At 38.4% G+C, this 24,403-nt stretch overlaps 2 protein-coding genes across 2 annotated transcripts; both read right to left on the reverse strand.

The window, feature by feature from the left end:
• Positions 1 to 317: 317 nt before the first annotated feature.
• LOC122966843 (membrane primary amine oxidase-like) lies at positions 318 to 9,443 on the reverse strand. Its single transcript, XM_044331188.1, has 5 exons — positions 5,278 to 9,443; positions 4,922 to 5,040; positions 4,300 to 4,466; positions 3,990 to 4,122; positions 318 to 3,883 (listed from the first exon to the last, which is right to left on the reverse strand). The coding sequence occupies exons 1-5, from the start codon at positions 6,848 to 6,850 to the stop codon at positions 3,602 to 3,604; spliced, it is 2,274 nt and encodes a 757-aa protein (XP_044187123.1). The 5' UTR covers positions 6,851 to 9,443; the 3' UTR covers positions 318 to 3,601.
• Positions 9,444 to 10,478: 1,035 nt separating this feature from the next.
• LOC122966863 (proteasome activator complex subunit 3-like) lies at positions 10,479 to 22,508 on the reverse strand. Its single transcript, XM_044331232.1, has 10 exons — positions 22,261 to 22,508; positions 20,370 to 20,402; positions 20,141 to 20,203; positions 19,517 to 19,621; positions 16,530 to 16,581; positions 15,957 to 16,072; positions 15,139 to 15,207; positions 13,290 to 13,412; positions 13,093 to 13,179; positions 10,479 to 11,689 (listed from the first exon to the last, which is right to left on the reverse strand). The coding sequence occupies exons 1-10, from the start codon at positions 22,300 to 22,302 to the stop codon at positions 11,609 to 11,611; spliced, it is 771 nt and encodes a 256-aa protein (XP_044187167.1). The 5' UTR covers positions 22,303 to 22,508; the 3' UTR covers positions 10,479 to 11,608.
• Between the last annotated feature and the right edge of the window lie 1,895 nt (positions 22,509 to 24,403).

Below are 24,403 nucleotides of genomic sequence, written 5' to 3' on the forward strand. Positions count from 1 at the left end.
TGGCACTGTGCTCTGATGCTGATCCACACTGTTGATGCAGATTTCAACTCATCTACTTGTTGGAGACTGTTTCATTAAAATGATTTATAAAATATTATTTACATTTTGAGCATTATTCAGTTGTTGCTGCACAAATATTAATAAATAATAATGAATATATTAATATTAATATTTATTTATATAGCATATTTCAGACACAAGGGAAAACACAATGTGCTTTACATGATGATTAAGAAGAAAATAAAGAGAAAACACAAGAATAGAGAAGAGGAAGGGTGGAGAAAGAAATAAAATAATGATAATAAGATTAATAACAATAATGATAGTGATGATGACAATACTAACAGTAATGGAAATAGTTATAATGATAGTAGCCATTCACAAAAACCATACAGGAAAACTTACATCTACATCATTCAGATACAAAGGGTGTATTGCGTATTATTGAAAGGCAACAAAGAAAATAAATGTTTAAGACCCTTTTTAAAAGAAATTACAAACAGTACTTTTTCTTTCCACCTTCCAATAAAGGTTTCAGTAATGTTACAGTCCCTATTTGGTGTGTCTAAAACATTTTAAAGTTCATCTGACGACAACTTTCTGCCTAGTAGACATACTGGAATTCCTGGACTTTAGAAGGATTTTTAAAAAAATTGAAAAAATAAATTACCAGCCTGTTCTCATTCCCACGGCGTCAAATACCGACACTCCTTGTTGAAATTACAACCCATAACACTGAATGCGTGTATGCATTTGTGTACGTGCATGGCTGCAAACCTGATAGCATTTAGCATGAAAACAAACAACAGTAACAGCACATGGAGTGTTAACACTTTCTTTCGTCGCCACTTTCCTGTCATACACAATAGGCAACAGTGAGTTTAAGAGCAGGTCAAACACATAGAGAGCACAACACAGGCAGCAACAACAAGCACAAATCCTCCATCGTCAACGGAGTACTTATGTGACATATGACTCTGCCAGGTTGTAGTGGTGAATTAAAGGATGGGTAGGAAGGGTTTGTCTATTGTCTTTTCATCTTTTCACTTTTTCTGTCTCCCTTGATGCATCTTGCGTCTCTCCTTCGCTTCTGTTTCCTCTCTCCTCTCCTCCTATAAAAAGCCCCTGTTTTATAAATCTGAGCTGCTATAGTTCAGTGCAGAGGGTTCATACACTTTAACATCCGTTCGGAGCCGTTTGATTTTCCATTTTGGTGCCCTTAGCCTGAGGGGACTGATCTTTTCATTGTATTTAATAACAATTGTGATCATTTTATATTGTATTTTAAATGTAACTGTGTCATGCCTTCAACATGATATAGTCAATTAATAGCTTAACATTTACTCTACCCCCCATTACCTGGTTTTAATCATATTTGGCACATGATATGAAATCTGATTATTTATATCCTTGTGTGATTCTAACACTATGCAGGTTAATGATTATGTGCAGCATTGTGTTTGACCCCTCAACATCATAGACAGTCTGTCATTTCTGTAGTGAGCTGCAGGTGTTATCAGTATTGCGCATGTTCTATGATCCAATATCTATTTTAGTTATTCATTACACAACTTACAGTGCACACTTTAGCTGTTCAAATTAATGAAGCAATATGTTTGATAGCTGTGGTAGTGCTACCAAAAATAGGCCCTATATGTTTTTGGTAGTACCTTGTAGTAGCTCAACATCCTTCTGATCATATTCTTCAGATACTGTATGTTATAAATCCATTATAATCATCCTGTTTTCCCATGTTGTATTTCTGATATTTGGCTTTCTTGATCTAGTATGTACACACATCTATTGCATGTCAGTCCATCCTGGGAGAGGGATCCCTCCTCTGTTGCTCTTCTTGAGCTTGCTTTCTTCCATTTTTTCCCTGTTAATGGGTTGGTTTTTATAGGGAGTTTTTCTTCATTCAACTCGAGGGTGTAAGGACAAAGGTACAGACTGTGAAGCCCCCCTGACGCAAATTTGGGATTTGTGATATTGGGCTATACAAATAAATTGACTTGACTTGACAGTGACAATAGGTTTTCATGGTTTTTTACTATATTACAGGGCCAGAAGTATGAAGTCACTGCAATATGATAGTTGAACATGCCATTCCTTATCCAAGGCTGATGATCTGCTGCACTGTGATTTTTAGCTGCACAAGCTTCTTTCATAATTTACTGCACTCATATGAGAAAGATCCTTCTGTAGGGAAAGTAGTCTTACATTGATAGACCAGGGAAAACTCTAGCAGGGCCATTATTATTCTGGGATAGGTGAAAGAAAGGTGTGGCATAGTTTGAATTTGTAAACCAATCAGAATCATCAGTGGAATGAAATTAGCCTTATCCATGCTAAGCTGCTCCTATTCAATCAAGTGGCAACTATACAGCTCGAGGTTGAAACCCATGTGGAAGTCCCTTAAAGTGCCATTGATGTTTTTTTCCATCGTTTTTTTCCATCAAGTCATCTCACTTGCTAAATTCAGCCCCTATAATAAGTGTGCTGGCGGTCATTTTGGAAATTATTACTGTATTAATAAGATTGAAGACTTATAGTAGCTTTGATATCTGCCCTGTAGGCGTTGAGTTGGACTATTGTTGCAATATTTTACTTCGTTTAATGTTACTTGATTATGATATCTGCACTGTTAGAATAATTTAGCTAAAGCAGCTAATGTTAGTGCAAAGGCAGCACTCGGTGTTCCCAGTAAACTAGCGTTAGCTTGGGTCTGAGATAGCAGGGCGTGTTTCTAGGGCATGAAAGGCAACACCCCGCACTCCTTATTTGGAAGCTCCTGACTCCAAATGGAAAAGATGGTGCCGACAATAAGCTGCAACTCTGGGCTTCAAACCAGCTCCAATGCAAACCAATGAGTGATGTCACACCTCACTACCTCCATCTTCATATACAGCCTGTGTATTCAATAGTGTCAGGAGGCTGTGGGAGCTAGGTTTTCTAATGAGTTTTCTAATGTTTCTAGTGCCTAATTAGCAACACAAGCTCTTGTTGATTTTCAACAAGTGTTTAGCGTGTTACCTGACACCCTGTCATTTTGGCCTCATTGAGAACAGTGAGGAAGAGGAAGGAAACTGAACACAATGGTCAGCCTGTGGGAGGCTTATTAGTGTCCACATTCAGAAGCTGCAGGGAAACTAGCCTGGTACCTCAAAACAATTTGTTATGTTGTGTTTTACTTTGGTTGATGTGTCCCAATCTCAATATGATACTGTCTAACAGTCGGACATATCTGAAAATGATTTGAAATTGTTTGGTTCTGGAGCTAAAAGGCACTTGCATAAGGAATTGACCTTTTATAGCAAGTGTTACACAGATTTGGTGGAAAAAGGTTCTTGCTCTTTGAGGGAGCTCTCAAAAAAATCTGAGCAGCAATGAGAATTCCGCTGCTCCAACAAAAATCATCTATGAACATTAAATCTTTAGTTTAGCTTTACTTAAATCAATTATACTGAAAGCTTATCACATACAGAGGGGTTTGGTGTGTTGAAGGGAGCTGCAGCAGCAAACAGCATTGGTATGAGCGTTTCACCAGAGTAATGGTGCAAAGTCAGGTTATAATGTCCATGCCTTACACATACCCGCTTCTCTAACCTTCAGGCCACCACTGCTGAAAGCCATTGTAGGTGAAGGGTTCCAGCACGGGGCTACAGGTTTCTTGAGCAAGGCATGCCATCCTGTTGTTGTCACAGCTTTCCTCGCTGCCCGCGCCAAAGTACACCCCATCAGGAGAGTGTATGGATGGGTCCTCATCAAAGTAATTGTGTGGCCGCAACAGGACGCCGCCCCCGTTGCCCACAGTCACTGTGTTAGGGATGTCCTCGGCGTGAGGGATGTGGAGGAAGCCGGTGGTAACCCAGGCGACCAGGTCCTGGGGAGAATTAAGAAAAAAAGGATGGAGAGAGTATATAATAGTTACATTTCATTGAATTTTTATTTTTTAGGAAACCAAACCAAACCCTGGCCCCCATACACACCTCATTTTCAATACTTTCATTGTCTTCAATGTACTTGCTAAAGTCAACAGCTGGAGTCCACATGTCATTCTGATTGTACAGACTGCCGCAGCTCCGCTCCAAGTCCTTCTGCTTAGTGATGGCAACCTTATACCTGGGGATTGAGATTAAGTGAGATTACATGCAGAGGAAAGGACTAAACAATGATGATGAGATGCTGTTTAGAAACTAAAGCCATAGTAAAGAGTGGAATGCATGAAGTTGGATGCATTAATGGGCTGTTGATGAAACTCTGGTCTGTCATCCCCTCACAGGCAGCATGGGCTCTCACCTGGCCCAAGACATAGCCCTCTCCTCAGCCTGGCTCTCTGGAAGGTGGTCCCCGGTGAAGCTGTACACCTGCAGCTTGTAGGAGCGCTGGTTGCCCCAGCGGTTGGTCTGGTTGCTGGCAATGTGGAGGTAGCGAGGAGTCTTGGCACTGTAACGCAGAGCTGCCTCCTATGTGAAGCCAAGTAAAGTATAAGACACATGAGAATGATCATATAGGTGGAAGTGACAAATTACAGTCTTATACCTTACCATAAACTGTGGAAGGCTGACTACTCTAACCCCCCCGATTAGCTGAATGTATGTTATGGGAAGAAGTCATGTCAACTTATCACTTATGACAAACAAAACACACCTTTTTTTCCTCTTCATCACACAAAAAGGTTTGCTATTGGTTTATTTTTGGAAAAGTCTAGCTTTGGTATAGGCAAGTTGAATAATTATATTATCTAAATATTAGAGATGTACCTTTGTTTTTTGTTTGTTTGTGCAATAGTATTAAAAAAATGCATCTAACTTAACTGAATGGACAAATCACATTGTTTCCCTTACTGACTTAAGTAAAACTGGAGCTGATTAACAGTACATCTGCTTCCAGCTATTCAGCAATAAATGCAACATGGCACCTGTTCTGTTTGAAGTTGTTTCTCCACTATCCTAGGGATCATGGCGTAGCGTTCTGGCTTCCAGGGCAGTGAGACATTCACAAACTCCATGTCTTTGGTCTGGAATACATTCTTCACTCCTGGAGAAGGAACACGTTTTCACTTTACTTTCTGCAATCCTGGGTAGTTTATATATAAATATATTATATCTGTATCTATATCTATATCTATCTATATATACACATATATATGTATAAGTATATGTATGTGTGTGTGTGTGTGTGTATATATATATATATACACACACATACATACATATATAAATGTGTCTCTACAATTTAGTTTACAAGCTGAGTGTACATTCCTGCTACACTCACCTAAAACATCAACATCCACTTTAAAGTTGATAAAATGGGTGTGGATATTTCCTGTGACATTTTCTGCCACTTGGTGACCGTATGGAAAACTGCCCTTCAGCATGAAAGAAGAGGCGATGTAGCCAGTGGCATGCACTTTGGCCTCCACTGAGCCGCTCTGATAAAAGATGAAATCCCACACATAGTCATAATTTCCTATAGCTGTGATTGTCCTGACCACTAAGGCACTGTTTACTAGTCCTCCATAACTGTTGTAGACCGCTTCTGAGAAATGCCTCCTTAGAGGTCGGCCGGTGTCATGCTCAAAGATGCAAATTGAGTTTTTGAGTTGCCGCGGAGCACCAGTGTCCATAAAGTGGAAAGTGTCTATGTAGGTAGCTGAATAAGGACAGTCAACCCCCCGGACCAACTCATAGGCACACCGACCAATTCCCACACTGCCATCAAGAAACTTGGTGAGCATAAGATTTGGGGTGGCAGACCCGTAGACCGACATGGCCTCTTGAACGCTTAGCTCATAGATGATTCTCTCCCCTTTAAAGCGAATGTCAAAAGCTCTCATGCCTGTAAGTACACTCAGTCCGAAAGAAAAGCTCCAGTCAAGGTAGACAACGTGGTTGTTCCTGACACTGAATCGCTTGCCTTGTACGTAAAACTGCTGAGGTCCAATACCTGTGGGTTTCTGCTTAGGTTTGAGTGATGCGTAGTTTGGCCCAGGTTTGTAGATGACTTTTCTCACAATTCCTGCCTCATATTTCTCCTTCAGTTCTTTTATGCTGTCAAAGTACTGACCGTTATAAAGCACTTTAATCACACGCCAAGAAAAAACATTGATGCTTCGGTGGTTGATTAAGATTTCAAAGCCCACCGGGTGGATGTAGAAACCCTCCTCATTTCGACAAAGAGAAATCCACGACTGTCTGTCCCCTGACTTGACACCCCTGGGCATGCTGTCATAGTAAACTGGGTTTGCTAAATCATCTATACCAAAACTTTCTTTTAGAAGTGCGCTGACTGGTGTAAGCACTTCCCGCAGAAACCCTGTTACAAGAATTAGCTCCCCAAGGTACATCGGACGTGCAGTCAAAGGGATCTCCATTTTATACCTCTCAAAGGTAACATCACGGTGGTAGGTTGGGTTGGGGAGAGGACCCACTACATATTCCTTTATGTTGTTCGTAGTGGCATGAAAAACCACAGCAGTCGCCTCTCTTGCTGGTTTTGGCCCGTTGTTATCCAGATGGTGCAAAACAATCTGTTTCTTTGGCAGAGAGAGGTCAATCAAATACAGGTAGTCAAGAAAAGGAGGTACGATCGGGTTAAACGAGATATTCATCCCTGGGATCTTGGACATGTAGTCGCACACCTGAAGATACTCCTCAACCGAGAGGTCAGCAAAGACGTCACTGCGATCATTATGCACTGCAGGTTGGACCGGGTTTACCTGTTGAGCAGGGCACTTTGGAGTACGTTGGGTGTTGAGCCATATCAGGACACAGTTACCTATCAATGAGGCAACAACTGTAAGAACCAGTAGGCATTTCAGGACAATGCAAATTCCTTTAGAGACCATCTCTCCGCAGATGTGCAACAGGTATAGTTGAGGAGAAGATATAGTTCCAGTTTAAGAAGGCAGTGAAAAGGGGTGAGGCCCCTGATTTCAAAGACTGCTTTTACAACCTGACAGGTGTTTCTTGTGATAAGTGCAATAATGATGGAGTTGTGGTGATTACTGATTAGATAAATTGCCGCACTTTGGAGTGTGTTGGGTATATCAGGAGACAGTTACCTATTAATAAGGCAACAACTGTAAGAAGATGGCAACACGTATAGTTGAGAAGATATGGTGGCAGTTTAATAAGGCAGTGTGAAGAGGTGAGGCCACTGATTTCAAACATTGCTTTTACAACCTGATAGGTGTTTCTGGTGATAAGAGCAATAATGATGGAGTTGAAACATATGAGACAATTCATAAAAAGGTAGCAAGAACCCTGGCATTCAGGCAAATGAATGTGTGTAAGAAGTTGTTTCCAATTAATTTTCTGAATGTTTAAACAATAAGCTACAAGAGGCCATACTTTACGGCTTTTAGAAAGGCACTGACATCAAACTAGATTTACAAGTGGAAAGGGAAATGTTAGTCTCATCGGTTCACCACTTTGTTCAAGACTGAAATATCTCAACAAGTATTAAACAAATTGCCATGAAATTTGTACAGATATCAAGGTCAACAGAGGATGAATCATGATGAGTTTAGTGGTTCCTTGACTTTTCATCAAACATCACCAGCAGGTTGACATTTGTGGTTTTAATAGAAATGTCTAGACAAGTATAAGATGGATTGCCATGAACTCTGTTAAAGATATTCAAGGTCTTCAGAGGATGATTCCTAAAAACTGTGGTGATGACTGGTCCTGACTTGCCATCATCACCGCCATCGCAACAAAGATGAAAATTTGGTCCATATCATTCATAGTTTGCAGACAATGTATCCAAATTACTTAAGTGATCCTCTAACTTTTCCTCAACTCCACCATGAGGTTCATTTTTGTGTAAAATATCACAGGATTGCAAAAGACTGCAATGAAATTTAGTGCAGACATTCATGCTCCACTCAGGATGAACTGTAATATATTTGGTGATCACCGGATTTTCATCCAGACCCACCATCCGCTCAAAATTTCAGTTTGTCCAAAAACTTGGGTTTACGACCGAATACCTTCAAAGCTATTGACATTCCCATCAGCCTCAGCTGTACTTTATGTTTAGTGTTGATTACAAAAATGATCATGCTTACACACTTAACAAAGACAGCGGCCATAATACATATTTACTGCTTGACACCAGCACGTTAACATTGTCATGAGCAACATTTACCTCAAGTCTGTGACTCTGTTACACAATGAGGTGGGTAAAGATGAATTAAACAGATGTAGGTTATTTAGGTGTGATAAGTTATATAAGAACTTTAATAATGATCTAATTTATGATCCTTATCCTAAAAAACTGATTGCATGTCATAAAAAAAGCTCAAAAGGGCAATAGACTTTTACCTGCCCACAGCACAATGCAACAATACACTATACAACAGTGAAGATTTCCAGATGTCGTCACAATACCTGCTGGATTGGTACATATTATGTAACCAAAGCATTATTAAAATGCAAAAGGTAATCAAATTGGAATGGAGCCCCAGTGGCCTGAGTGTTTTCACCTGATCTTCAGACCTGTCTTAACATAAATTCTACAAAAATGCCACTAGCACAGCAAGCGTTACCACAGTGTTAATACATTGGAGGCCTGCCCTGGTAAAGTAAATGAACTTCCTGCCAAGTACATGTTGGCTTTAAATTTTTTCAGATCTTGTGACGTGTGGAAGTTGGCTGGTTTTGCTGATAGGGTTTGTGATAATCAAGATGAATTGCTGTAATGAGAAAAGTATGTTAGGAAACCACACTGACCACAGTTCATCAAAGTCTAAACTGTGTGATCTGGGTAGAGATATGTTGGGTGAATATAAGCTAGAATAATTCATCGGGCAATACTTCAGGGTTTAAAAAAAGAAAAAAAACAGAGGAGACCCAGATGAAAATAAAGTTTATCTGAAGTGTCCATAATAAAAAATGAGAAAAATAACAACAGAAATCTGAAAAGCTCTATTGGGACATTTTGCACAAACTTAAAGACGGTCCCTAACTCCAGTTTGTCATTCTCCTGTTTACTAACACTAAAACTAACTTAAAACTAACGCTTGTACCAATCAAAGTTTATCCTGCACTGCACAATAAATCTGGTAGAAACGATTGATCGTGTCCAAGTTATTCAGGATTAACTTAATGGTTAAAATGGTCCACAACTCCATATTTTTTTAGCAGATATGTGTGCACATTTTGGCGAATTTTCACCATGAAGTCACACTGCATTATATACTAGCAGTTCATGTTTGCAGTGTAGCCATGGATGTACTTACTTTGATACTGAAGAAAAAGTCTCAATTTGATTATTATGAGGCAAGGCTTTAAGTCACCCTCCACTCAAAAATATTTTTTTCTTCTTGTTACTTCAGTTGGATATTTGAGCTTCACTGTGCAAAATGGTGTATGTGCTTAGTTTTTCTGTGCTCACTGAAAATCTAAGTTAAAGAGCCTACGAGCATGATGATTCTGGTCCAGTATGCAGCTTACATAAGTGTGATGTGGAAACTTGAAGCACACACACTGAGAATGGACTTTTCAGTGAAGTAGGAGACATCTTGTGTCCAAAAGTTAAACTTCTGAAATGAAAAATATTTGCATATTCATATGTTCTGAATCTTTAATGAGGGAGACAGAGGAGATGTCATTTTACAAATTCCTAACTAGGTTATTGAACTTTTTTGTGGAAACACCACATTAGAAACAAATTATTATTCTAAGCAGAGTATTTTTGTATGTCTTAAAGCATGTCTGGAGGGGATCTTTAAGTTATGAGGAGCGCCTTTTTCTGTGATTTCTAATCATACTTATAGATTAGACTTATCCACAATGGACATCAGATACTAAATCACTGGAAAGAATAATTTCCAGTAAGCACTGTCAGTTATGATGTCTGTGTGTTCAGATTTGACTGAGGAGCTGCAAGTTTGAGAAAAAATGTATCAATTGGGTAACAGTCAACTTAATGTGGGAACAAAAAAAAAGAATATTACTAAACAAATCTATTAGCGACTGAAAATTTGTCATTGGGTTCGTCTACAGAGACATCAGTAACAAGTCAAAAAAACAGCTCTTCAGAAATAAAACATGGCCTGTGGGAAACTATCATACACACGCATGCATTAAGACACTCACTTTTTATTTAAAATACTGTTCAAACAAATGAAAAAAATGGGAAAATTTTTTTTTTTTATGAAAATTAAATAGGCTGTGCCTTACAGCACAGTCTGTTTGCAGCCTTGTAAAGTTAGCTTGTCACTCAAAAGAGGCAATGGAGGCATCACAGTCAGTTTTCACCTGGCAAATTTTACCTGTATACTGAGGCACAAAGTGTAGAAGCTTTCCAATTTATTCGAATTAATTACATGTTGGTTCAAATTTGTTCCAACCTGATTTTGTTTGAAGTGACATGCATGCACAGAGGTCTGTTTGTTTAGCACTTCATTAACTTTCAAAAATTAAAAATAAAACATCCACATGAAACCTATGGAAACATAAGTGTCTATATTTAAAAAAAAAGAAAAAGAAAAAAAAGGTCAGATTACATTTCATTACATGATCCCAGTCCCACATTGTTTTGAGCTCCAGTTCAAGCCTGCTTGATCACTAGAGACAGACATCCAGCAAGTTTTAGTTTAGTCCAAATCCTCTATGATACCGTCCATAGCTACAGACAGCTGTGTGGCACAGTGTTTACAGCAGCAGAGTCCCACATTCAATGTCTCTGGACTTGAGTGTCATCATGCACTGTGTCCTTAAGCATTCCACCTGCACAAGATGTTCTGCATCACGCCTCCCTGCTGTCGGAGGGCAGGCAAAAAAGGTTTCTCCTCAGGGTGCGACTACATCTCCAAGTATCAGCAAAGATACAATAAGCACAAGACAAATAAAAAGAGAAGAAAAGATGAATCTTCATTTTAAGAATCCTCCATGAGAAATGAAGCTCTGTCTTGATAAACTGTGCAGTCAAATGTAGATCAGGCTACTCGCAATACTACAGCTGTTTTCTCAGGGGGTACTATCTGGATCCTTTTTCAGAAATACTGGAGTTTAAGGCCAACTGGGGGAGGACTGGGTGGAGTTGCGTTTTGAAAATACCTTGTTTCCCCTACACCTGTGGTGTGTCCCAAAACTCCCAGGGGCCAAAAAACAAACAAAGGCACATTCCCTGGGTGGGGTGGGGAGGGGGGGGGGGGGGGTGGGGGTGGGGACAGATGAAAAAACAATTGTGGGTCACAGCATCCAGAAGACCAAGACTCCAGATAAAGCAGACAGGAAAAGAAAGCAGCAGGAGACTCCTGAGCTTCTGTCCCAGCAGACCAGCAGATGAGAGACAGAAGATGTAGGTGGTCTTTTTACCAGCAGACTTCTCTCCACATATTGATGAGAAAAGAGTCTGAGGTCAGATCCCAGAGCACTGGAGAGCCAAAACTGAAAGTTACGTGTCAGAGACGGTGGGGGTGGGGTGGGGTGGGTTTACATATAGGAGAGTGAGCACCAGAAAGTTCAGACCATTCATGTAAAAGTATTCAATACTGAATGTGAGCACACTGTCAGTACTTTTTGACATTTTGTGTTTGAATGTGTATGTGTATATTTGTATTTGTGTGTGTGTGTGTCTGTTGGGGGGGGGGTTGTTAATAAAGAGCTTCAGAGTTGCAGCTCCTGGGTTTCTTAATCTTCTCAATGTTCTTCAGGATCATATCATGAAGAGTCACCTAAAAGCAACAGAAATGTTATGATTAGCACTGTGCTGTCTAAAAAAAAATAAGCTTACATCTGAATTTACCATTTAGAATTAAAAGGTTTGTGAAGTTGCTGACTGCCAGAGTTTGGGAGCTTCATTATTATTCAGCTCTCTGATAGGACTGCTTGATAGGACCCAAACGCCGATAGAAGGCAGGGAGATTCCGAAATAGACAACAATCAACTTTGGAAAACTCGGAAAGCTGAGTGACAAACAAGCAACACAGAAAGGGAGTGCAGGAAATGCCTACAAAGAGTTACATCTTCAACTAGAGAATATTTCAGCCTCTGCTCTCTCTTATTTTCACCTGTTTCTGGTTTCTCTTGATGAGGTTGTTTGAAGATGAAACCATGCATTGCAAGACGCATAAACAGTTAAATCCATCACGTGTGATGTGAGAAATATGGGTGATTCCACGTGATTGCAGCAAAAAGCAAATCAGACTGAATTTTATGTGAAACATCTGGCAATGTGTTGGTGAAGCTATAGCCTCATATAGGCTGATGAGCTCACTAAGCTTAGTATCAGGGCCGATACAGATATGATGGCTCAAACTGGTGCATTCCTGGTTTTATTTAGTGGTACTGCTGTGATATATCTTAATGCCACCAGTGGTGGCACTTCTACTGCTGCATCCTCTTGATTTGACATGTTTTGCAGTGACTTTAATGAAAAAGACCCTTCCAAGTCAGATGAAATCACGTTTTTTGCCATTTTGCACACACCTGACTAACTTTTTTCTGACCATTTCGTGAGTTTGTGTTTTAAACATTCTTCCTGTAAGGACATAATAAACCACTGAGTGACTGAAATGTCCTCATGTCTGATCTCTGGAGTGCTGTGTCATTACCAAAATATTTTAGTGAAATCTCAATATAGAGCTTGCCAAAAAAAAAAAAAAAAAAAAAAAAAATCAGTTAAATGATGGATGATGGAGACTCTTTGAGCTCTTCTGAAGTGCATAAGCTAAATGGGCTACAATTATAATGTCACACAACTAGAGCTGCAACTAAAGATTATTTTCATTATCGATTCATCTGCCGATTATTTTCTCAATTAATTGATTAGTTATTTGGTCCATAAAATGTCAGAAAACAGTGAAAAAAAAAGCCCAAGATGACATTCAGATATTCAGTTTACTGTCATACAGGACTAAAGAAACCGGAAAATATTGACAAGCCGGAATCAGAGAATTTTGACTTTTTTTCTTCAATAATGACTCAAAACAATGAACCGATTATCCAAATAGTTGGCAATTAATCACTTAATCGTTGCAGCTCTACACACGACCAAAGCTTTTCAAGTGGAACTTTTGAGTTCAGGTTCTAAAAGTACCAAGATATAAGCTATGCATTATTTCTATACAACACTCACATATTGATTCCTGAGCTCTGACACAATGATCTTCAAACTGATGTACTCCTTTTCATCAATCTCTGATACGGTCCTCCTGTAGTCCTCCTGCAGAGTGGAGAGGGAAGATTGACACAGATGGTTAATCATCAATGAAACCAAGCATGTTTTCTCACAGAAGAGCTACCTCTGCTAATACACACACACACACTACCCACCACATGAGGGTACTTGATGATTTTGGAGACAAGTTTGGCTCTGGTGATGTAATATCTGGAGATCTGGTCCAAGTAAGACGCAGCCTCTGACTCCACCGTCCTCAGCTCTGCCACCGTCTCTTCCTATAGAGACAAACAGAACCACATGCTGAAAACCCACATCATGGAACAGAAAACAGAGATCTCTTCACACATGATGGACACTGTTTAGTAGTTCAACTAGCAACGTTTTAACACAAAAAACACCTTCTACTCCCTTTCATTTTAATAATAATCATAAAATGGTCCTGCATGATTAACATGCTAGTCAGGTGAGTAGAAACGTGTACTGAGGAGCAGTCTTACATTTCTACTGTTTCCTGACTGGTCAGAACTAAAATACTGATACGTTTCTATGCAGTCGATGCTGCTATCTATATTATATCCTCATATATCTGAACCTTTTCTTTACATGATGATGATTTTTTTTTTTAATGTGCAACTATGTTGTGGTTACTGCTATTAGCTTCATATAACATACTGATCTTCTATAGTCTTCTTTAACCCTTATATACTGTTCATATTCTGACCCTTCAAAGTATCTGCTCATAATTAGTCTCTATACCAAATTTCTGCACCACAAATCTATTTTTCATTCATAAATACCTCAGTCATTAATAAATGGGTGATTAATCCTTAATGAAGCTTGCAGAGAGTGTATTCTTTAGGTGTTACACTACCTGTTATGTAGAAAAAATATTCATAAGCCATCATGATTTCAATGAATAACATTTTGAAAGGTGATTTTTAAATAAATATGGGTCTCACTGAACCCAGAACTCTCTCTACAGTTTGTACAAAAATGTGTATCAGCTGCACAAAAAAAAAAAAAAAAAAAAAAAGTAGCGAAATATTTTCATTTTGGTATATTCTGGATCACTTCAGGAAAAAGTCATAAGATTTCAGGCCTAAAGAAAGGTGTTTAGTGTGTTTTTAGTGCACTCAAATGTAAAAGCAGATCAAATTTGACCTGAACCTGCAAGGAGCAAAAAAATAACTGTTAAATGCTTTCAGAACATGTCTCCTATTAACAAGAACAAAGCTGATGACGTGTGTGTGTGTGTGTGTGTGTGAGAACACAGATACCATACTGTGCCAAAGTGCCAAAAATATTGGGAACTTTTACTAAAGTAAAGTATCAATATCATACTTATTTCATTACATATTCCATTACAAGTAAAAGTCTTGCATTCAAAATTGTCCTAAGTAAAAGTACATTACAACAAAATGTACTTCAAGTATCAAATGTAACCACTAGGTGCCATTTAGAGTGTTACATTTATCATATATTTGAGTATTACTGCTGAAGAATTAATGTCTAAGTTGCATTTTAATGTTGTCAAGATAAAGCTGCTAGGTATATTATTTAACCTATAGCTACTTATATTCATATATAAATATTCATACCTATTCACTATTCATATTTCACAAACTCATGATATGTTTGCTTGAAAGTTAGCTTAATACAGCTGTTAAATAATGTAGTGTATGTAATGTATGTATTTCTGGAGTAGAAGTATAAAGTATAAAATGGAAATATTCAAGTACAAGGACCTCAGAACTGTACTTAAATAGATTAAAATGGGGGCATAGCACGTTCTTCCAGTTTTTATTTTGAAATTTGTTGAATAACTCTACCTCCCTTGAAATGTGGTTTATTGGGAATCTAAGCCTCAGTGGTTCCTTTTGATTTATAATACATTATATTGTATGTTTAGCAATATAGCATAAAGTTTAGTTGAAATAGTTAGTCTTGTTGAAATATCTCTGACCATTGCTCCAGACGGGGTGCTTTGGTCTGAAGACTGACCTGTATGGAGACTCCAAAGTTGTTTCCATCTTCAATTCTTGGGATGAGCAGCTGGACCCACATCTTAACCTGACGAAGTGTAGAGACATATTAATGTCAGGGTCTTAAGTATGTTTAATAGTAAATGGCTGTAAGAGCTGTAAACATGAATCATATGGACTGACAGGTAAGTCATTCATTAGACGGTTTTGGTGATGTCATCCTGCATCATCAGTCAATTATTTTCTCAGTTGACTGATTAGTCGTTTGATCTATGAAATGTCTGAAAATGGTGAAAAATGTCGATCACCGTTTCCCAAAGTCCAAGGTATATCCTCAAATGTAGAAATACAATAATTAATCAATAAGTTGTCAACTATTAACTGTTTTGAGTCATTTCTTAGGAAGAAAATTTCTAAAATCTCTGATTCCAACTCCTCAACTGTGAATATTTTCTGGTTTCTTTACCATTTTCTGAGTTAATGGACCAAAGACTAATCTATTAATCGAGAATATAACTGACAGATTAATCGATAACGAAAATAATCATTAGTTGCAGCCCTACTCAAATGTCTTGTTTTGTCCTGACCAACAGTCCACAACTCAAAGATATTCCATTTACTATCACAGAACACTAAATATATCAGAAAATATTCATATTTAAGAAGCTGGAGGAGAGAAAATGTATTTATTTTTTCTTAAAGAATGACTCAAAACAATTAATTGATTATCAAAATAGTTGGGGTAGTAGATTAATACTTTCCCTGGACTCTGTGTGTGTGTGTGTGTGTGTGTGTGTGTGTGTGTGTGTGTGTGTGTGTGTATAAAGAAAGACTTACAGTGTTACACTTTTCAATCAGTGTCCTGATCTCCGGTTTGACTCGTTCAATCAGGTCCATCAGCTTGGTGTTACATTTCATCATCCCCTCTGGCATCACCAGAGTTTTGGTTCCCCCTGGAACCAAACACAGACAGCTCACAGTCACAAACTCTCCCTCTCATCAAAGAGTAATGTTGAGGCTGCTCTGAGCTTCTCACTCTCTGCTGCATGATTTGGATCAATAAAAAGCAGCAGTGTGCAGCAGGTTTGGGGCTGGTCCCAAACCTGGCAGAGACAGGTTTTTTGCGTATTCAGTAAAGGCACATAAGACATTTGCTTCATCATTTCAAGCAGGTGTTACAATCGATGATTGACAGCTCAAATATTAACATGATGTGTGGATGAACACAACATTCACTGGGCTCTCACTGGTCTAGAGTTGGCTAGTATGATTATATACTGTATACCATGAAACAAAGGGAAAAAAGAGCACTTAAGACTTAGTAGCAGAAATAAATACAAAAATTAATTTATTATCATGATTTGGGAGCATACAGAAGAGAATCTTTTGAAATTTGGTTTTTATTTTTACCTTGCCAGTTCTCATCAGCCACTCCATCTTCTAGTTTCCTCTTCTTGGTATTCTGCGGTGCACAAACAGAGGAAGATGTTTCATTGTTTTTACTCAGAGCCACCATGAGGTTGACCGCTTTGGTTCCAAGACTACTGGATGGATGAATTGTCAGGATGAATTGTAATAATCTTGGTGGTCTCTGACTTTTCATCAGGTCAAAATGTTTGTCCTATTTGTCCAGTACTTTGGTTTATGACTGAATACCTGCAGAACTAATGACATCCTCACCTGTCAGCACAGATAGGAGTGATTTCCTACGTCAATAAAGTTGATTAAATGCTTTTACTCCTAGGTCTAAAATTAAGACCAAATATGCGTCACTCTAAGAATCTTCGGCTTGATCTCATACTTTGAGGTACTTGATAAATACAAAGATCAGTCAACACTGCATAAACAGGAAATTAATCAGGGTAAAAACAGGAACATGAACAATGTCTACTGACATACTTAATGAGAGACATCTGAGGCAAAAACAGGAAAATACATATATTCCAACATTTGTTAGTTTTTGGTTTCATCTTAACATCCTTTTAAGTCACAATTCAGGTTGTGACACAGGAAACCACACTGCTGCTGACTGCTATCGGGGGCGAGGTGCACTGAGTGTAGCTGAGAACCCTGCAACACTTTTGATGACAGTGTGAGAGTAAATGAGCCGTTCAGTTTAAAAGGTAATTACTCTTGAGCCTGAAAATAACAAGGTTGCATATCTCTGCTACATTCTCATTTATTCACATGACACTTCCCAGCATGAGGGCAGGAATGCAGGTGCTGCTGGAGTCATCACATCAACCGTTAACTGTCTCTCTGTAAGCATAAGAGTCTCTGTTGATGCTGGTATCTGCTAACATCTTAACTGCTGTAACACTCGCCTGCTACATTCAAATATCAACCCATAATGCATTGTGATTATGTAATAGGCCCAAATAAATAAGAGTTGTATTCTTTTACTCTCCATGGGATAGTCTGTGTTGGCTAGTAAGTCAGTGGGTAAGTGGACTCCTAGAATAATATAAATATGTGTCTTAGTTTACATGCCAGTTACAGTATGTGAGTGTAGCTCCTGTTTTACTGGTTTACATGTCTGATGACTTAGTAAGAACATCCTGTTTGCCTGTTTTTCTGTGGAGTCTGTATGTTTTGTATTAATCACCAGCTCAACTCATGATTAAAACTGTGTCATGTTGCATAACTCACATGTTCTCACTGGTACAGTATGGCAGTAAGTCAGTGTTCAGCTACACCTACAGACATCATTTCATGCATCACTGTAACAATTACCATTGTGTGTTTTATACTTCTGAAGCAAATGTGTTCTATGCTATTTTCTGCAATATCCTATAATAATTCTAGAGAGTGCAGGCTGTCTTGTTCTGTTTTCACCACAAGGTGGCACTGCTCTCCTTGGGAGCAGGTTTAATCTGAGACCACTGCCTGTCACTGCAGTGTTTATTTTCTCATTTACAGATTATACAATCCCTATTCCTGTTATTACCATTTCTGTCATTCCTGGTACTATTATTAGCTATTAAGTGTGCTGCCATTTTATGATTAGTGATATAATTTTCCTTGTGTGGTGAACATGTTATTGCACAGCATATTATAGTTCTACTATTCTATCTAATATTGTTTATTTCCATTATAACTCATACATTGTCATTTCTGAATAATTTTCACATACATTCACACCCATACGCTCACTCAACCTAAAAATACAACAATACTGGACTATAAAGGTGGTCGTGTACTCCTTCAGACATGCTTGTTGGACAGTGGAAATGCCCATTAAACCCCCCCCCGTGTGGATAATAGGGGGCTGTGCACGGCCATTTCTGTAAATTTCCAAAACAGACAAGCGGACATTCAAACCTACTTCACGCAGTGATTGGTCAGCTGTGAGAAAGGAGTCAGGGTTTCAACTTCTCTCTCTCTCTCTCTCTCTCTCTCTCTCTCTAGCTCTCATTTTTCTTCCATGACACAATGATTAGCATCACTTTTCATGTCAGCAACCAATTGCAACACTATGACTGCCTCCCAGGAGAGACTGTCTCCTGGAGAAGACCGTCCCCCTCCCCTCCCTGTCGCGATCGGCTTTTCACACTACATTTAGATGAAGCCGTTCAGAACAACTGTAAACACATTTGATTTCTGACGCGGTCGGACAACACGTCATAAGAACCAGTTCTAAATAAATCAAACTCTCTGCATTGTTCATATTGTCACCGGATTTAGTTTTAGTCTTCTGAGAAAATGTATGAGTTGAAGTCTCATTTCATTCATTTTATTATTGTTAGTTTTCCTCGAGTTTCATCAACGAACGCTTTCTTAAGTGACATTTTAGTCTCATTTTCAGCCTGCGATTTTAATTTTTGAGGTTGTCAAATTATTCTAAGGCTGCAGTTGTCGCCATCTTTGTTGTGTACAGTTACCATGGTTACAGGGTGTTATTATCTGCTATTCAGAAGTTATCAGAAAAAGCACGGTTTATATCAGACTGCAACAGTGTCACTGTGCTCTGCAGTAATAGAGCAGACTGACTCAGTAAATACAGAAGTCATTAAAAACTGACTGACTGTTTGAACAGAGTCGATCATTCTGTGCATTATTGATGAAAGCTGTATACATTGCTGTCACAGTTTTCATTTTTAAAGATTTCTTTTTATTCAGTTGAGCTTGACCCAAAATTCCACACTTGTGGCCTTCGTCTGACAAGTAAACACCAAGTGACTTTAGTTTTGTCCTTTTTCATTTTGGAAAAAGCTCATTAACAAGTGTGAGAAGTCAACAGTTTTCATCAAAGAAATCAGCTTTGCCCTCCCTGTGCAATGGCTGATGTTGCCCAATCCATGACTGCACTGCTGGCAGACAAATATTCACTGTTGTAGTGTTGTTTGGATGTTAGATGATCACTGATCTACACCCGACAGAACACACTGTGGACTCACCGTGTCCAGACCATCATGACTGTTGGTGAAGAGAATTGGCTCTGGGACTTTGAACTTGATCTCTGAATGGATTTCTTTCAGGTCAGTCACATTGAGAATCGGCTCCTGGATACAGACCACATTGAAGAGGTTGAAAATAAACTTGTGCGCAAAAAACAACACCACAACAAAAAAATATATACTTATATTACATAGCCCTGAAAATGCATACGAACACATTTGAAACAGCGACTTAAATAATATAAATATCTAAAAACAAATAAATAAAAATGTTTTTATGGAGGAAAATAATTAATTATTATAATTCATGTTCAAAGGCTTTTACTTAAAGGAATAGGAATACACTTCTTTGCTTACTGATAGAGAGTTAGATGAGAAGATTGATATGAAACTGGAGGCAGCAGTTGGTTAGCTTAGCTTAGCTTAGTTTAGCTTAGCTTAGCTTAGCTTAGCATAAAGACTGGAAACAGAGGGAGACAGCTAGCCTGGCTCTGTCCCAAGAAAATAAAATCCACCTACCTCATCTAACTCTTGTCCCCGAATGTGACCTAACGTATTTCCCAAAATGTTGAACCTTTTCTTTAATGTATTTGAATTGTGAAATGAGTCCTGATGGTCACTTACCTTGAGAAAGTTATCCAACTCCAGAAGTTTTTGAGGGAAAACACTGGCGACCAGGTGCTCAGCCTGCAGTGGCGAACAGAAGAGATTATTACATGATAGAACAACACAGTCAACGCATGTTACAACACTAACATGTAGCACAAACTGAACCAAAGCAGAGAGAAAATTAAAAAACAAAAACAAAGACAAATAAATATGTTGGCTAAGCTGTATCGTTTAAGACACTCACCTCACTGGTGATCTGCGCCCTGAATGTCTCCACCTGTGAACAGATTGACGGGCATTTAGACGACCTCTTTCATTCATTAATAATTCACCAACACTGTCACACACTACCTATGTTTCCAAATTGGGTTACTTCTAGTCAGCAGAATGCCTACAGAAATTTGATCTCAAAATCACACATTTTTTTGTCCATATGCTCCTCACTTTAGGGCTGACAATTATTTTCCTTATTGAATAATCTGTCAATTATTTTCTTGATTAATCAGTTAGGCATTCATCACAGTTTCCCAAGGCCCAAGATGACGTCCTCAAATGTCTTATTTCCTCTGACTAGAAGTCCCAAAGCCAAAAATATCCAGTTTACTATCACAGAAGACTAAGAACACCAGAAAATATTCACTTTTGAGGAGCTGGAATCAGAGAATTTTTTCTGGAAAAATGACTAAGTGTTTAATTAATTATCAAAATAACAAAATGTCTTAATCGACTAATCATTGCAGCTCTACTTCATTTGAGGGGTTCCAGTGCTCATCTGCTTCTTTTTTATGTTTTCATTCACTGTGATTCAAAATACATGATATAATATGGGGTATGCTCCTTTTTTAAATAAACTTTATAATTCTACAAATGTCAAAAGAGCAGAAAATACTTACATACACACAGCACAAAAAAGTATATAGCCTATGTATACTAAATAATACATACACAATACAATATAATCAAAATAAATTTAAAAAATGTATATATATGTTGTTTTTTTTTACTTATAAATGATAAATAAATGACCATAAAAAGACATGTAAGATAAGTTAATATGTAACACTAAACAAATAAATAAATAGAAGAAGAAATTTAAGAAAACAATGATGAAATTACAGTTGTCTGTGTCAGTATGGAGGCCATACAGAGACAAAAGCAAAAAATAAATAAAATTCTAGTGCGCTCAAAAACAAGCAGAAAAAAAAAACCTTTTGCACATGTTTCTTTAGCAATAACTTAACAACCATCACGCCTGGCTGCTGTATAAACAGATAATGAATGCTGATATGTTAAAACACAGTTGTAATAATATGTCTTCATAGGAGAAGGTATCATTTTTTGACAAATACCGTACATTAATAAACACTTATAATGTTCTTACATCTGCTTATAACTACATTACAGTGTGTTATAAACTATTTTTATACTGCTTATTAGGGCTGCAACTAACAATTATTTTCATTATTGATTAATCTGTCGATTATTTTCTTGATTAATAGATAAGTTGTTTGATATAGAAAATGTGGGAAAATGGTGAAAATGTCAATAAACGTTTCTCAAAGCCCAACTTGCAGCGTAAAATGTCTTGTTTGTCTCAATAAACAGTCCACAACCCAAAAATATTCAGTTTACTGTCATAGATGACTAAAGAAACCACAAAATATTCACATTTGAGACACTGGAACTGAATTTTAGCATTTTTTCAAAAACAATCCTAATCAAAATGATGAACCTATTATCAAAATAGTTGACGCTTCATTTTTTAAATTTTATTATTAATATCATTATTATTTTTTATTCTGTTGATTGACTAATCGATTAATCGACTAATCGTTGCAGCTCTACTGCTTATAAATGCTAAATTTTAAGTGTTACCAAAGAGTTACACACATAAAGTTGGTCTGACTGCGTTTAATACCAGTTCAAATTGAGACCAGCTCACATTTTAAAAAATGTGCTTTAAAATGTTCTAGTATTAAAATGTGTGAATATATTGCTGGAGCTGAGCGAACAGCTCACATGAGGTGAGAGGAGTTATGAAAATAGAAGTGTGAGCTAAAGATGAGAAGATGAGAGTCACAGACACAGCGAGGTGCAGCTGACAGTCCATCACACAGCAGCTCACACGCTCTCACCTGGGCTTTCAGCTCACTGTGGACCTTCAGAGTGGAGGACATGGCGTGGAAGAAATGCCAGAAACTGCTCGACTGTCAAGTAGCAAAGTTTAAACCTTTCCCCGACTGCTCCAGCCACACGGAACCGCGTCCCCAATTCACGGACGTAATCAAAAAGCGCCACGCAAACGCAGCATGCTACGGGTGCGTTTGTTTTCTCGACCGGGAGAGGAGCGTGAACATACTGTGTCTACAGGACGGTCAGAGATATGGAATACTCGCTCACCCGCACGAGCCGGTGCCTAACACCCAGCAAACCTTTATCGTCGCTCGTGTGACATCATTTATTTATTTATTTATTTATTTATTTATCTTTTCTATTGCAACATTAAATTATCCAATAAGGTGTAAAGGAAAAGTACGAAATCAATAAAAGCAAACAGTTTAAATGAAGTAATAAAATAAAACACTAAGTGTCCATTGTGCAATATACATTGCCACATGTTTATATAATCTGAAGGCACTTTTATATTACACATTACATATTATCATGATGGTCGTTTTCTAAGATTTAAAGAGAAGTCTTGATTTAATTTTGAAAGCGGTTTGGAGCAACCCTTAAAACTATTTTATGTCCATAGGATTTATATATCACATAGTTGTTGCAAAACTATAAAAATTCCTAGTTCCATATGTATTTATTACTTTATTTCATTAGTCTTTCAGTCATTAATTTACATTTTCATGACAATAGATGAGTGAGACAAGGTTCAAGAGCACAGTTTGCACAGAGCACAGTGAAGCCAGATGAACCCAATCAGTTAAACAAACTCCAAACATGCCTTAATGACATAAAGACCTGGATGACCTGCAATTTTCTACTACTAAAATCAGATAAAACTGAAGTTATTGTGCTTGGCCCTAAACACCTTAGAAACACATTATCTAATGATATAGCTACTCTGGATGGCATTACCCTGGCCTCCAGCACCACCGTAAGGAATCTGGGAGTTATCTTTGATCAGGATATATCCTTTAACTCCCACATAAATCAAATCTCAAGGACTGCCTTTTTCACTTACGTAATATCACAAAAATCAGGCACATCCTGTCCCTAAAAGATGCAGAAAAACTAGTTCACGCATTTGTTACTTCTAGGCTGGGTTACTGCAATTCCTTATTATCAGGCTGCCCTAACAAGTCTCTAAAGACTCTCCAGCTGGTCCAGAATGCTGCTGCACGTGTTCTGACTAAAACTAGAAAAAGAGACCACATTTCTCCCATTTTAGCTTCACTACATTGGCTTCCTGTTAAATTTAGAATAGAATTTAAAATCCTTCTCCTAACTTACAGATCCCTTAATGGTCAGGCACCATCATATCTTGAAGAGCTCATAATACCGTATTATCCCACTAGAACACTGCGCTCCCAGTATGCAGGCTTACTGGTGGTCCCTACAGTCTCTAAAAGTAGAATGGGAGGCAGAGCCTTCAGCTATCAGGCTCCTCTTCTATGGAACCATCTACCGGATTCAGTCCGGGGTGCAGACACCCTCTCTATGTTTAAGAGTAGGCTTAAAACTTTCCTTTTTGATAAAGCTTATAGTTAGGGCCGACCAGGCTCGCCTTGGATCAGCCCTTAGTTATGCTGCTATAGGCCTAGACTGCTGGGGGACTTCCCATGATGCACTGAGCTCCTCTCTCCTCCTCTCCATCTGTATGCATTCATGTAACATCAATGCATGTCACTAACTTTGCTTCTTCCCCGGAGTTTTTTGTGCTTTCTCATCTCACAGGAAAAGCTGAGTCCCGGGCCGAACCTTCGCGGTCCTTCACAGTCCTGATGGCATCCTTCCCTGGCTGTTGCTGCTCGTGCTTGTTGTTGTTGTTGTTGTGATTTTTTTTTTTCTTCTGTCCCCCCTCCCCCTTTCCCTCTCTCTTTCTCTCTCTCAACCCAACCAGTCAAAGCAGATGGCCGCCCACCAAGAGCCGGGGTCTGCTTGAGGTTTCTACCCGTTAAAGGGGAGTTTTTCCTTACCGCTGTCGCCAAGTGCTGCTCATGGGGGAATTGTTGGGTCTCTGTATATTAAAGAGTACGGTCTTGACCTGCTCTATGTGAAAAGTGCCTTGAGATGACTTCTGTTGTGATATGGCGCTATATAAAT

The sequence above is a fragment of the Thunnus albacares genome, chromosome 17 (assembly GCF_914725855.1).
Source record: "Thunnus albacares chromosome 17, fThuAlb1.1, whole genome shotgun sequence".
Lineage (NCBI taxonomy): Eukaryota > Metazoa > Chordata > Actinopteri > Scombriformes > Scombridae > Thunnus > Thunnus albacares.